Below are 13,467 nucleotides of genomic sequence, written 5' to 3' on the forward strand. Positions count from 1 at the left end.
AACAGAAAGAAAAAACACTCTTGTGCAATGTAACAAAGTATTTCATACAAACTCCACATCTTACCCCTCCTTATGAAACTGGCATAGCTGGCAGGAACATGGTAAATTAGGTCAAACTGTACCCAGATGAGGGATTAGAGGAGGAGTTTAGGAATAGCTGAAGACACCGACAGCGCTGGAAACACTGGGTTACTCTCAACAGCAGGAAAAGAGAAAGACATCACCAAACCCACAGCAACCAACCCAGAGCAGTGTGTCCCTCACCACCAGGCTCAGGGGGAGGGTTAAACACGCGAGTGAGAACCCCCTGCAGGTTGTCACAGCGGTAGCAGAGCTCCAGGGCAGCTTTTCTTTGCTGGCAAACACTCAAAGAGGGAAAGTGAAGCAAAGCTTCCGTGGTTACTGCAGTGAGTGAGCTGTGCTGCTGCAATAAGGCCAAATGCCATCAAACAAAGAGACTTCTTCATGTTTGAAAACTCCTGGTGTGGGATATGCAACAGCATAAGGGTGTTAACCAATATAAAGAGCTGCAGAGCTGAAGCAGAACCAACCTGCTCTGAGACAGAATTCAGGGTTCCTCTGCAATGTAAGGAGCAGGAAGAACAACATAAATAGCAAAGATCATTCAAAACAAAGACACCAGACAAGTCCTATTCTTAGAAAATCTGCTTTCACAATTAACACTGTTTTATCCTTCCCATATTCTTTAAATGAAAGCACAGTGAGTATTTGTCATTGGGCTGTGGCTAATCATAAAATCCACCACTCAATGTGGCATTAAAACAAGCACAAATTCAGACCAGAAACACTGGAACAGAAAACTGAATTTACATATTCCTCCAAAGCAGTGGATGGGACTAATAAATGCTTTTGGAATTTGGGGAACTCGCAGATCTCCAGAGCAAACAAAAGACCCCAAATAAATCCCAGCTACTCAGTGGTAACTGATAAAGATGAATAATTTTAAGCTCTGAGACCTCTTAAAATCCCATCTATTTGGTGTGAGGTAATATGGGAGAATTTTCTCAAAATTTGAGAGCAATAGCTTAATAGTGTGAGCTAATTATAAAATGTCATTTTCCTAAGCCCTGGAATTACAGTGAGTCAGCCTCTGGCAAAATCCCCTTTGGTTCCACAGTTTTATGTTTCCCACATCCCCAGACCTTTTATCCTGCACACCATAGCAAATAATAAAATCCCAAGACCAGAGAACGAAAAATAACCAAGATTTCAGTGCATAATTTCTGCAAAGGCAGGGGCACAGAGAAGTAAACAGCTCAACATACTTTTGTGAACACATTAATCTTTTATTTCAGCTGGTAAATCTGGCTCCTGGCTCATGTCAGATTTCTTTCAAGCCATCAAACCAAACCTCCTCTTTTCTTAAAAAGAAGACAACAGCATTTCTTAGACTTACTGCTGTAAAAGAATTCCAGTAAATGCTGCCCAGAAAATCCATTTGGCTGCCTCAGCTATCCAAGAATATTTTTAATGGGGAAAAGACGAACATGTTAAGTATTAATGTTTTTAATGTGACATTCCATCTGGTTGACAAACCTGTCTGGAGAGAAAAGGCTCTCTCAGCAGTGGATGTTCTGACTGAGGCACAGGAGTTGACAATCCTTAGATTCAGATTCTCTTTCCAGCTCCACATCAAAGCCATCCTGAGTAATTTTGGTATCCATTACTGCAAGGCTCCCCCTACAAAAAAGAGAATACGCATCCATTTAAAAAATTTCTGTCTATTCTAATGCTGCACCTTAAAAAGAATTAGATTCAAGCATGCACAAAAGCACGAACACAGATTTAATCACCTTTTCTGCTGCTCCCTGTGAAGGTCAGATACATCATCCTTCATGAAGACACACATTCCTTTGCCCTTGTTATGCTTTTAATTCACTGATAATTACTACTGCAAATCTGCTTAACCTCTGTCAAAACAATGAACTTGTTATTATTGTTCTGACAACTCTGCTTCTTCTGCCTGATCTCCTGATCTGTTCAGGCTGATTAAGCAAGAGAAACTTTCTCAGCCACCAGCAACCTGAGAGAGGAGCCAAAACCAAGCAGGGATTTAACTGGGTGTTGCTAAACTTTCACAGTAGAAAATAAAAACTCATTAGTACAAATGTAGCTGATACACTTGATGGAAAGAAAGCGAAAACTAGAACAAGGAAATGAATCTTACCTTATGTCCTTGCATGGAAACATTCCAAGTTTTCAGATTTATGCTAACACCAAAATAAGGTATCAGCCAGCAGTGTGACAGTTCTTTGTATCAACTGAAGGAAATGAAGGAAGAGTCTGATTCTCTTACAACCTTGTTCTTTTTAAGAGTGTTGCATACCACATCAACCTTGTTCTTTTTAAGAGGGTTGCATACCACATCTAAATTTTTTTTTTTTTTATCTCCTAAGGAAGCTTGAAATGACATTTTGAGAAAAACCTGTAGAGCAGAAGGCAGGAGAACAGCACAAAGACTGCCACAAGGATGCTTTATTTTTTGCTTGGTCTCAGAAACACAATATTTAATCTCTTATTTAAAAAAATCCCAATTCTGTATAATCATAATTACTGTATCTTCAACAGCATAAACTTTCATTCAGTGAAAGACATTCTGGAATTTATATCAACAAGGTTTCAATAAGGGGATTACTGTAGAGTTACAAATCATAGATTTTATTAGGGTTTTTTCTTGATTTGACCTTTAACCCACGATAGCCCAATGATACCAGTTAGATCTTCTTTTCTCTGTGATACTTTTAAACATCATAGGAAACTACTGCAAACATCTACTGAATAATTTAACTGATATGCTCCTTCCCAGAAAGATAAAACCAGGAAATCAGTGACATGCTGGAGGCTTTGCCAGTGGCTTGGCAGAAAGTCCACCTTTTCCTGCAGGTTTAGTGCTGTGCCAGAATAATGCCAGTTGTTTTTGGGGTGAGCAGTGCAAGGGAAGCAGGTGGAACAGGAAGCAAAGGAGCAAGTTCTCTCTGCCAGTGGGTTGGAATGGGTTTCCATGTTCCACAGGAGCATACCTGGAGCCTTCCAAGCAGTGTTTTAAACATTCCTAAGAGACAGGAGCAGCAGTCAGCTGAGAACACACATGGGGAACATCCAGACCGAGGCACAGACGGGCAGCAGCTCCTCCATCCTCTGTGCTGGGAGTGCCTCTGTGCCTGTTTCAGATCTCACAGTGTGCACACAGGTTAGATATCAGAGATCTGCACAACACGTAATTAAACTTGTTACTTCCCCAGATTTTAAATTTGCTTCTGCAAATATTAAACATGTGACCCATGCTACTTCCTTTTAAATGAGTATTGCTTTTTATTCGTAGCTATTATAAGATTAACAAGTAAAAGTTAGCTCTGAAAAAAGTCTTTACAGTAATTTATGGAGATTAACTTTCCTATTTAGGGTAAAGTCCAGACATTTACAAGAACAATCACTTAAATAAAAATAGAATATAAAGCCTATGTTTAAAACATGGCCTTTATTAGCACTGTCTAGTGAGCTCCATATTTATCTTACATTGAAATAGTTCTGCTCTGCTGAAGAAAAGACAGAAAAAGTGCATTTACAAGAGTACTTTTTCTTTAATTTTCTGCGAAAATGGAAGGAATTGGAATCACAAGTTGACAAATGTTGTAAAATGAAATTTCAAGAAACATCAATTTTAGTAATGCTACGCCATCACTAGTGTTTCCTCCTGACCTTCTGCCGTGTGGAACCAGAATATCCCGATATACAGTCTAGAGCATCTATGTTATTACTCTACAGCATATTAAACACAGAAAAAGGGGTTCAGACCCCCTTTCAATGTACAAACATGAATAAAAAAATTGATTAAAAAATCACTTTTTATACATAATGTATATGCAAACTGCTTTAAATACATGGGTTTGGAAGAGTTATTTACAACCTGCATCTGCCCGTGGGACAATCCACAGGCAGAGCACACACAGTTGCTTTACTTTATTGGTGCATCTCAACTTTGGGAGATATAAATTTATTCGGCAGTACAGCAAACACAAGAACTTGTGACAAAGCATCTTAAGGGCAACCCAATAAATTTTGTTCCTCCAAACAAGGTTAAGTACTAGGACTGCCAAAGTTTCCAAATAAAGTTTTAGTTGAACCCAGATGCCTACTGGCAGATCTGTGTGGTGGAGGATATGTAGACAGACCCATTGGAAGTACAGGCTTGGCTACTGGATAACTCCTCCTGAAGAACCAGAACTGATAAGGATGTTTTGTCCAAAGAGTGAACTAACCTAGAATTTTTTTTTCCAATTTTATTAATATTTTAAAAAATACATAAAAATACAACATCCAATGTCTGAATAAATATATTTAACAAGTCGCAAGATACCTTATTTTACACAAAAATTTCAGCTTTAGAAATCTTGTTAAATAAGTTCATTGTTGTTATATATTTCATTTTTCGTCTTTTTGTAACAAAATAAAAACTCTGAAATTACATAGAAAAAAGACAAAATATTTTTGTCAAGGGATAAGATAGTCCACTGAAAACCTATTCACAATTCCACTGTAAACATTAATAAACATTAAAACATTTGCATAATTGTGTGCTCAAAAATCCTATAAAAAGTGGAAGACTTATTACAACTGTAGTTTTCAGTCAACTACACTTCCTTTCACAATTTATTTTGTCCCATTTACAGCTTTAAAACTGGGCACATTGCTGAACACATACTTTGGCAGTTCTGTATAGCAAGTGCTTCCACAAAGAGGAACTACTCACCAAGAGTTACCCACAGCTCGGTGAAAGTGCAGCAGTTACTCAGTTCTTTTGGATAATACTCTGATGTCTGCTTGGTGCACTTGCTTTTTTTTTTTTTTTTAAGATCACCCTAGAACACCTGAATGCTTCATTGGACATAACTTTTCAAATTTCATAAGTGCCCTTTCTCTGTGTTAAGAAAAACAAAACAAAACAAAAAGAAACAAACAAGAAACAAAAACAAACACAATGACAAGGATGTCACATTGTGCCTACAAACCTTCAGTTACCAATGAGCTTAAGTTCTCTGAACAGTAAATTAAACAAAAGAAGAGGGTAGGAGGGGGGAACAGGTACAGTCCAGCAGTGGAAGTGTGTACAGGATATACTTGGCAATGTCAAACCAGTTGAGTGCTTTCTGTGGCTGAATTTCAGGGTTTATGTCCATGGCAGCAAGTTGCTGGCAAGGCAGAAAATGTTTTATCACCTGCATTCGACAGCCAGCACGTTCTGGGGAGGAGAGGATGACGAGGGGCTCATTCCAGTGTCTGAGGAAGCAGATGACATGGATGCTCCTGTATGTGACACTGAACATACAGAACAATAGATCAGCAGCAGGTTATCGAAGTACAGCTCACAAGGAAGGCTTCCTTGGTTATTTGGTTGTTTAAAAAACATCAAAGCAGCAGCACAGGCACAAAAAACTGATACAGAGGTTCTGCCAATTGCTTTCACTGCTGTATTCACAGACACAGGATTAGCCTTACCCAATTATTGAAACGGTAACTCAGATGAGTCATTGCACTAATGGAAAACACTTGCACTAGGAAGCCCAAGTTTCTAATACACAGTTATAAAAGGCAGCAAACGTTTCTGTCAGGTTCAAGTTCTGAAAAGCCACAAAAATTCTTTCTAAATATGTATGCAAACAGATGGTAACACTTTCCTTTCTTCAAAAATATCATCAATTAAACTCAAGTTGCTTTGAGTTATGCATTTCCAAACAAATTAACTCCTCATGGGAATCATAAAGCAAATCTCAGCCTTACCTTCTCTGTCTTTCTTTTTTAATCGTTTCCTTCTCCTGTCTATGGTTGCTACTTCTGACTTCAAGGACATGTAGTATTTTCGTATCTCCTGTAGTTTTTCTTGTAGGAAGGAGATCCTTTCAGTGCTGCTCATATTGTCCAGTTCATCTGTAAATGGAAAGAAGAGAAAAAATAACTTCATCAAGGTGATTTTAAACAAATGAATGCATTTCTTAAGAGGATGTAGGACACAGCATGGAAGAAAACCCATTTCCATAACTATGCCAGAAAAGGCCCAGACCTAATTTAGAATGCTAAAATTTGCATGTCTTTCTTTCAGAACAAATTTTCTCACAAATTCCCTGTAATCAAGTCTTTGTAAGAATCCTTACTGAGCTGGAAGCTCCATTTGTACACTCTGGGTGAAGCATTCTGGTGGTGGTGCTTCTCCCTGTGTTTGTCCTTCTCTCCATCTTTGATGTGAGGGGAAATCACCCTGGCAGGGGAGCGGGAAATCTTCTGTGGTTTGGATGCATTGATGTGTTTGACAGGAGTACATTTACTGGAACTGTCCAGAACAGGGAGGTCTTCACTGTCACTGCTTTGTCCTGCAGGAAGAAGAATTTAATTTGGATTTAAAACCTCCACCTTGACATTTTTACAATTGTGGTTATAATAAAAAAATAATGATGAAGAAAAAACTGATATTTCTTGCTCAGAAGATCCCAGAATGCATCCAAGGAATAATGGCCTCAGATTCTATGAATAACCTGACCAGACACAACATGCACTGAACTCTCAAGTGTAATAATCATGGTTGATGCAGGAGAATTCAAGGGCTGACTAGACCTAGTTAAAAAGCGATAGCCAAATTTCTTTACAGAAAGAATAAATAAACATATCAAAATTAGAATATTAGAGCACTGATAAACTCTCTTACATCACCTATTTTAGCTTTCTAATAAGAGCAGACACTAAAATCCTTTTCTTAAAGATTATAAGCCTACTATTGGTAGGTAGCACATGATTGTATTTAGTTATCAAACTGCTTTACACATCTAAAGGAACAGTTCTGAAACATGACTAAAAACAACAGAAGTTTAACACGTAACTGAAAATTTTTAGCTCATATATTCAAATATTTTAGATTCCCACCATAACTGCCAAGTTTTCCCCAGGCATGTTAAATATATCTGAATAGTGTATGTCAGATAATTACTATTTTAGTCTGATATTTAAAAATATAACAGTGTTGTCACAAGGGCCAAAAACACTGACTCATTCATGCAATGATTGTCAAAAATTTTGTGACAGGAGGGAATGTCCTTAAGCTGAAGGAGGGCAGGGATAGATGGGATATTAGAAAGAAATTTTTTATTATAAAGGTGCTGAGGCCCTGGCCCACGCTGCCCACAGAAGACTGACTGCCCCATCCCTGGCAGTGTTCCAGGCCAGGCTGGATGGGGCTTGGAGCAACCTGGGATAGCGGAAGGTGTCCCTGCCCATGGCAAGGGGTTGGAACAAGATAATTTTTAAGGTCCTTTCCAACCCAAACGATTCTGTGATTCTACAAAAAATGAGCTACAGAAACACAAAAATCCAGATTTCTATAACAAGTTATGAAATAGTCAAATGCTTGAAAGAAAAGCTGGACAGGATTCCTTTGGATGAAAAGCTGTTCTTTAGCAAACATTTTTCCATACTTCCTAATGGCAATTTTTTTGCCATGAGAAACACCTATTGTAAGACTTCAAATGTGCCCTCTCCCAAATTCATAATCAATCCAATACATAGGCATAATGGTAAATATTTAGTAACTGCTAATATAAATAATAATTTAGATGTTTTTCCTAAGTAAGTAATATAAAATAGCCAAGAGATTTCCCAGTTACATTGCTACTGCAGAGCTCAGAACTTCTCTCCAGTTTATCACCAATAACCAAGATGATTAAAGTTAGAAACCTTGAGAGGGAAGCCCCATCCACTGGAAATTAATTGTAACAGTGAGAACAGTAGGCTCTTACACATGTTTACAAGACAGGATAACCTTCCCCCTCCTCCCCCTGCAGGAATATACCTGTTCCATTCTTTTCATTTTTGGCTGCAGCACTGGTTCGCTTTGGAGTTCGCTTTTGCTTTTTTGCCAGTGTTCCACTATTACTGTCACTGGGTCTTTTTTGACCTATGAGAGAAGAAAAAAAAAAATCAAAAATAAAACATAAGACACCTCAAATACTTCTACTACTAAAAAGCTCTTTTTATAAGCAACAAAGAAGTCTAAAACCAGACAAGCTGAGAGAGTTGAGGCTGTTCAGCCTGGAGAAGAGGAGGCTCTGGGGAGACCTTAGAGCCCCTTCCAGGGTCTAAAGGAGCTCCAAGAGAGCTGGAGGGGGACTTGGGACAGGTTGCCCAGAGAAGCTGTGGCTGGCCCATCCCTGGCAGTGTTCCAGGCCAGGTTGGACGGGGCTTGGAGCAACCTGGGATAGTGGAAGGTGTCCACGCTCATGGCAGGGGATTGGAACAAGATGGGTTTTGAGGTCCCTTCCAACCCAAACCATTCCATGATTCTATAACCAGAAGACACAACAAACCAGCCATTTTTAGCCAAGTGACACCAGTCTCAAGACACCTTCAGCAATGATTCCAGCACGGAATGACTCCTCCAGGAAATGCTCACCTTTCTCTCCCATCTCCCTCTCTTGCCCAACGATGCTGCAATTGCTCGACGTGGTACTGGCTTCAAATCCATTGGCAGACTCGCTCTCACAGAGACCTTCCTGAGACTCTTCTGCCACACTGTCCACCTCAATGGTCATATCACTCTCACTCTTGATGCTGCGTGACTCGTCCTGGCTGAGGGCCAAGGGAGAGGCCACCGGGAAGCTCGAGGTGACGGTGGGGGCTAAGGCAGAGGGGGCAGAGTTGGAAGCATTGGGGTCTGGCTTTTCTGCTATTGTGTCTTCACTGCTGCTCTTCTCCTTCTCATCCAAGTCATCCAGGTCTACTTCATGGCACAGCAAGGTTTCAGGACCAATCTGAGGCATTGTGTCATCTTCATCTTTTAAGGGAAGGCTCTCGTTCACTTCGGCCGGACGTTGGAAGCTGTCGTTCCTCAGCTCTGGGCCGTGTGGAACCGATTCCGCCACCAGGGATGGCATCTCCTCGTTTTCAGTTCTGAGGGACTCCTCAGCATTCAGCCCTCTACATTCCTCTGCTCCAGTACATTCATTGGTCCTCTCTTCAGATACAATATTTGGCACTTCCATCTCACTCTCTCGTCGGTTTCTCTTCTCAGGTGATGCCTGTTCCAAAGTTTTCCTTTTCAAAAGCTTCTTATCTTTTGTGGAAGGTTCTGTTTCACTTTCAGTAGTGCTGGAAATGTCTTTACAGTCCAAGGAAGACACATCTAATCTTTCAGGTTCTGTAAGAGACTCATTTGCCACCTCTTCCTGGCTTCCTGGTGCAATCTTTGCATTCTCTAATGACGGATCTTTTGTCTTGCTCCTTCTCCCTTTTCCCTTAGGTGATTTTTCAACCTCTCTTTTGATTTCTTCCATTTGATCTGTTTTATTTCCAAAAATTTGGACAATCTGTTCACTTTCCTCAACTTCCAGTTTCAGTGTTTCTAGTGGCTGTACTTGAGTCCTGTCATTTTCTTTCAACGCATGAGAAATCTTTGGGTTTTCCTCATCCAGCTTCTCATCACGGAGTTTTTCACTTTTTTCCAGTTCTGAAGTTTCTGGAGAAAATTCTTCATTCAAATTCTTTTCAGATGACTCATCTGCTTCACTGTCAGATGTGCCAGAGTCTAAAAAAATTTTTAAAAGAAGCAAACAGCACCCTTAATAATTAATTACAACACGACTTCTTATTTGAACCTCACAAAAAACCCCTATTTTCAGTAATCTGTGGTGTCAACATCAGTTTACAATAATTAATATTAAACTTAAAAAATCCTGCATTATTCAACACACTTGCTACAGTTCTATTTTTACCTAAAATTTCTAAAAAACTGCAGAGTTGAGGGAGCATCTGGATGATGCTCTTAACTCAGGTGATTTAGTTCAAGTCTATGATTGTCCTACTACTATTTCCCAAATAATCCAATACAAATGAATTACATTTTATAGCAGCAAAAATAGTTTTACACATTCTCCTGATCCCATGGATATTGCCTCCTCCATGTGACAGTACAAAACCAAAAATCAACACTTCTCCCCTCCATGCAGAGGAAAAAACCCAACCCAAACCCAAAAATAAAACCCCTCTACATCCCAATATGGACTCATTGCTAAGCTATTGTACAAATGATGCACCACGCAGAGAGCAGGCTTTAGTACATTACCAGATTTTTCAGGGATCTGTACTAAAAGGAGACCGTGATTTCATTTCAGCTCTTGTTCAGAGAGGCTTAGAAATACCAAAGATGTTGCTGCCATTTGTGTATAATTAACTGCTCTGCTGGATGATGTAGTATTGAGGTTGAAGACTTAATTAGCACAATTAAGACTATCATTATAGCACTGGATTTGGTCTGTTCAGAACTGAAAGGGTCTGGCTGAAGAACATGGAATCACTTGTACAGTCACTGCTCCTCAGTGCACAAACTGTGCTCCTCAGCAGTGTCAGCTCAACTACTTCCTCAATAAATTTTACAAGGAGAAAGGAAAAAAAAAAAAAACCAACTAAAAAAGAAGGTAAAAAAAAAAAAATAAAAACCAAACCTCTTTTCAAAAAGGTACTGAAAAAACCTCCATAACATACACAGGGCTGAGATCACTCACCGTTTGATCCTCTATCAGAATCAAACATTCCTGAGCTACGTCTCGTCTGCCTGCGAGGTGTTGCTAAAATTAAAATCGAAAGAATTAATGTTCATCGAGCGGAACGAGCGCCGAGCGTTTGTGCTGTGGCAGCGCCGGCCCCGAGGGACCTCAGAGCTCACATGCAGCTCCAGGCCACAACTCCACCAGGGCACCACCAGGGCACCACGGGGACCCTGGGATCCAGCTGGGAATGGTGGGGAGCACACGCTGCTCCCTGCACCTCTGGAGCCGGATTTACCTTCACTGTTGGGCGTTTTGGGGAGGCTGCAGGACGTGTTGGATGGAAGAGTGGATTTCAGAGGGGGCCGCCCACGCTTGGATTTTTGTTTCTCCTCGTCCTTCTTCTCATCCTTCTCACCATCTTCTTTATTCTGCAGGGGACACAACAGATCTTTATTAATGTTTCACTGCTGATTATCAAACTTTTTGCTCTATTAAAAAACTACACTGTGGATGGAATAACTTTTTTTCCTTTTAAACAGGGACAGTGCTAGCCATTAAATACAGCACTACAAACTTATTGAAATCATTACTTTTGTTTTTTTCTTCTGCTTTCTCTTTGGTCCTCCTTTTTCCACAGGCCAGATAATCCGATCAGCTTTCACCCATTCATCATACCTGAAAGAGAATAACAACGTGCTGTTATCACTGCACATAAAAATGTTGTTTGAATAGGAAGATTAAAAGAGTTGAATTACACAAAATATTCATTAGGTAGGAAAAGGCCAACACCAGGCTGGACAGGGCTCAGAGCAACCTGGTCTAGTGGAAGGTGTCCCTGCCTGTGGCAGGGGGGGGAATGAGATGGGCCTTAAGGTCTCTTCCAACCCAAACCATTCCATGACAGCAGAGCATGTATTTACAACACATGCAGCATCTGGCCTTAGAAAGATTAATGACATGTCTAGTCCAAAAAAAAAATCTTACGGGATGAGGGAATGAAGGTACAAACTGCCTTGTCTCTCACCACAAAGCACGGGAACACTCAGGGGACTGACTCAGTTCCACATCATACACATGAGACAGTTTTCACCACACCATGCCTCAGCAGGAACATGTACCTTTTTTTGGAAAGGTAAAGTTTTTCAATTATGGCAACAAACTGGATGAGATTCTGAAAAGCACAAACACACTAATGCTCCTCAAAATCTCCTGAGGTACAAATAAGGTAAAGGGACACCTGTAAATATTTGGGGAATATTCCCACACTCAAACTTCATGTTGCCACAGAAAGAAATTTGCTTATGGATTTGGAATACCATGAGTCATACACCAGAAGTATATAAAGTAGCATAAAGATTGGCTACCAGGAGAAGCATTTTTACAATCACAGTTAACATTCAATACAAGAACATATTTTGCTGCCAAAATTCCAGTGCTTAATACACTTAATTGTAAATATCTTCACCATTATCAATGACTCCTTTAAAAGAAAGTCTGCTAGTGCTAACACTGACAGACACAATAAATATCAAGGATACTCCTGGAAGGAGTGAGGATTACTAAGCCAGATGGACACTTGGAAAAATACAAGCATATTCTGACGTTTCAATGCAACACCATGAACAAAATCACTGACATTGAAGAGTGTGAAAGAGTCAGAGCCTGTTGTGTTGAAAATTCAATTTGGAGTCACGCCACTGACCAGCTCCCACTTTATTTCCTTAAAAACAAAAATTTCTTTTGTAAAAGCCTTTGAACAAAGAAATGAAAGGCAATTTGTTATCCTCACCTTACATTCCAACCGTAGTAATGAACTAAATATAAAACTTCTCCATCATCAATTTCTGTGCTTTTAATACTGGCTTCATAAATTTTTTGAGTCTTTCCACGTCCATATTTTACTTTCACTTTGGTTCCAGTCAGGCAGGGTTCTGTGTCCTCCTCATCCTCTTCACCTTCTGATTCTCCTTTGTTCTCAATTTCTTCCCTGCAGTAAAATGCCCACTAATTAGCAACAATCATATTTTAACATTTAAAGAGAGTAGTCAAGGTAGAAAAAGGCTGCGAGAAAAAAATAAATTCATTTTCTGCACCCTGTCCTGTCTCTGAAGCTCGCTCAGAAACAGATTTTTTTAAATCAAGAACAGGACTTAGGGAGAATAAGGCTAAGTGCCAAAAATATCCAGAAAATTATATTAAAATTTAAACATACTTTATAAAGTGTGCAACTACCTCAAAGCTTATTTTTTAAATTAATATTTTGATTATACCAAGAGGAATAAAAGTTAACTCAGTGTGTGTCTCCTGAACAGGACAGGAAGAACTAACTTCACTTTTTGAAAGATTTGATTTTGACACATTATTTATAAAAACAGGTTCTTTTACAATTTGCTTAACAGGCTACAGTTTATGAACTGCACCTAAGTTTGAAATGCCATCATAGTGATCTTCTCATGGATACAACCACCATTCCATTGGAAAAAACCCACACTTACAAGAGTGTTTAGCCAAGCTTAAGAGTGTCTGCACAGCTCTTGATTAGATACATCCACCTCTTATTACACCTATAACTACTATTTAAATATTATACTCAAACATATGTTCAAGAATTACAACCTAACCCATTTTTAGCTATAATTACCTCCCTATTTAAGGGAGAATTTAGCATAATTCAAAAGTTAAACTACAAAAAATGTCAGCAAGAAAGAGAATACTGAGAAGAACTATGGGCTTGCTTTTAATGAAAAATATTTGCTGGCATTCAGTGGAAGATCAATTACCTTGTAGCAAGCAACTCAGAGGACAAGCAACACCCACATGCTTAAAGGAAACTCTTTGATGCCTAATCAAGTGACACACAATAAAAACAAGGAGCCTGTAGCTTCACCAGCCATCAGCAAACACTTAAAAGGACAGGAGA

At 39.4% G+C, this 13,467-nt stretch overlaps 1 protein-coding gene across 3 annotated transcripts in view; it reads right to left on the minus strand.

Moving 5' to 3' along the window:
- Positions 1–2,478: 2,478 nt before the first annotated feature.
- The window catches only part of ARID4A (AT-rich interaction domain 4A), a 47,549-nt gene continuing 36,560 nt past the window's right edge, over positions 2,479–13,467 (minus strand). For 2 of the 3 annotated variants that reach the window (XM_042048103.1, XM_042048104.1), the window contains 9 exons: positions 12,337–12,534; positions 11,138–11,222; positions 10,843–10,975; positions 10,563–10,625; positions 8,456–9,586; positions 7,856–7,960; positions 6,171–6,386; positions 5,800–5,946; positions 2,479–5,337 (listed from right to left, as the gene is read on the minus strand). In XM_042048103.1, coding sequence (XP_041904037.1) covers positions 5,234–5,337; positions 5,800–5,946; positions 6,171–6,386; positions 7,856–7,960; positions 8,456–9,586; positions 10,563–10,625; positions 10,843–10,975; positions 11,138–11,222; positions 12,337–12,534 — 2,182 coding nt within the window. In that variant the 3' untranslated portion in view covers positions 2,479–5,233. The remainder of the gene's footprint in view (positions 5,338–5,799; positions 5,947–6,170; positions 6,387–7,855; positions 7,961–8,455; positions 9,587–10,562; positions 10,626–10,842; positions 10,976–11,137; positions 11,223–12,336; positions 12,535–13,467) is intronic. The other variant, XM_042048106.1, reaches the window with a different exon arrangement.

Source organism: Corvus kubaryi, unplaced genomic scaffold (genome assembly GCF_017639235.1).
Source record: "Corvus kubaryi isolate FWS band 111438036 unplaced genomic scaffold, C.kubaryi_AGA036_p1.0 66, whole genome shotgun sequence".
NCBI classification, from domain to species: domain Eukaryota; kingdom Metazoa; phylum Chordata; class Aves; order Passeriformes; family Corvidae; genus Corvus; species Corvus kubaryi.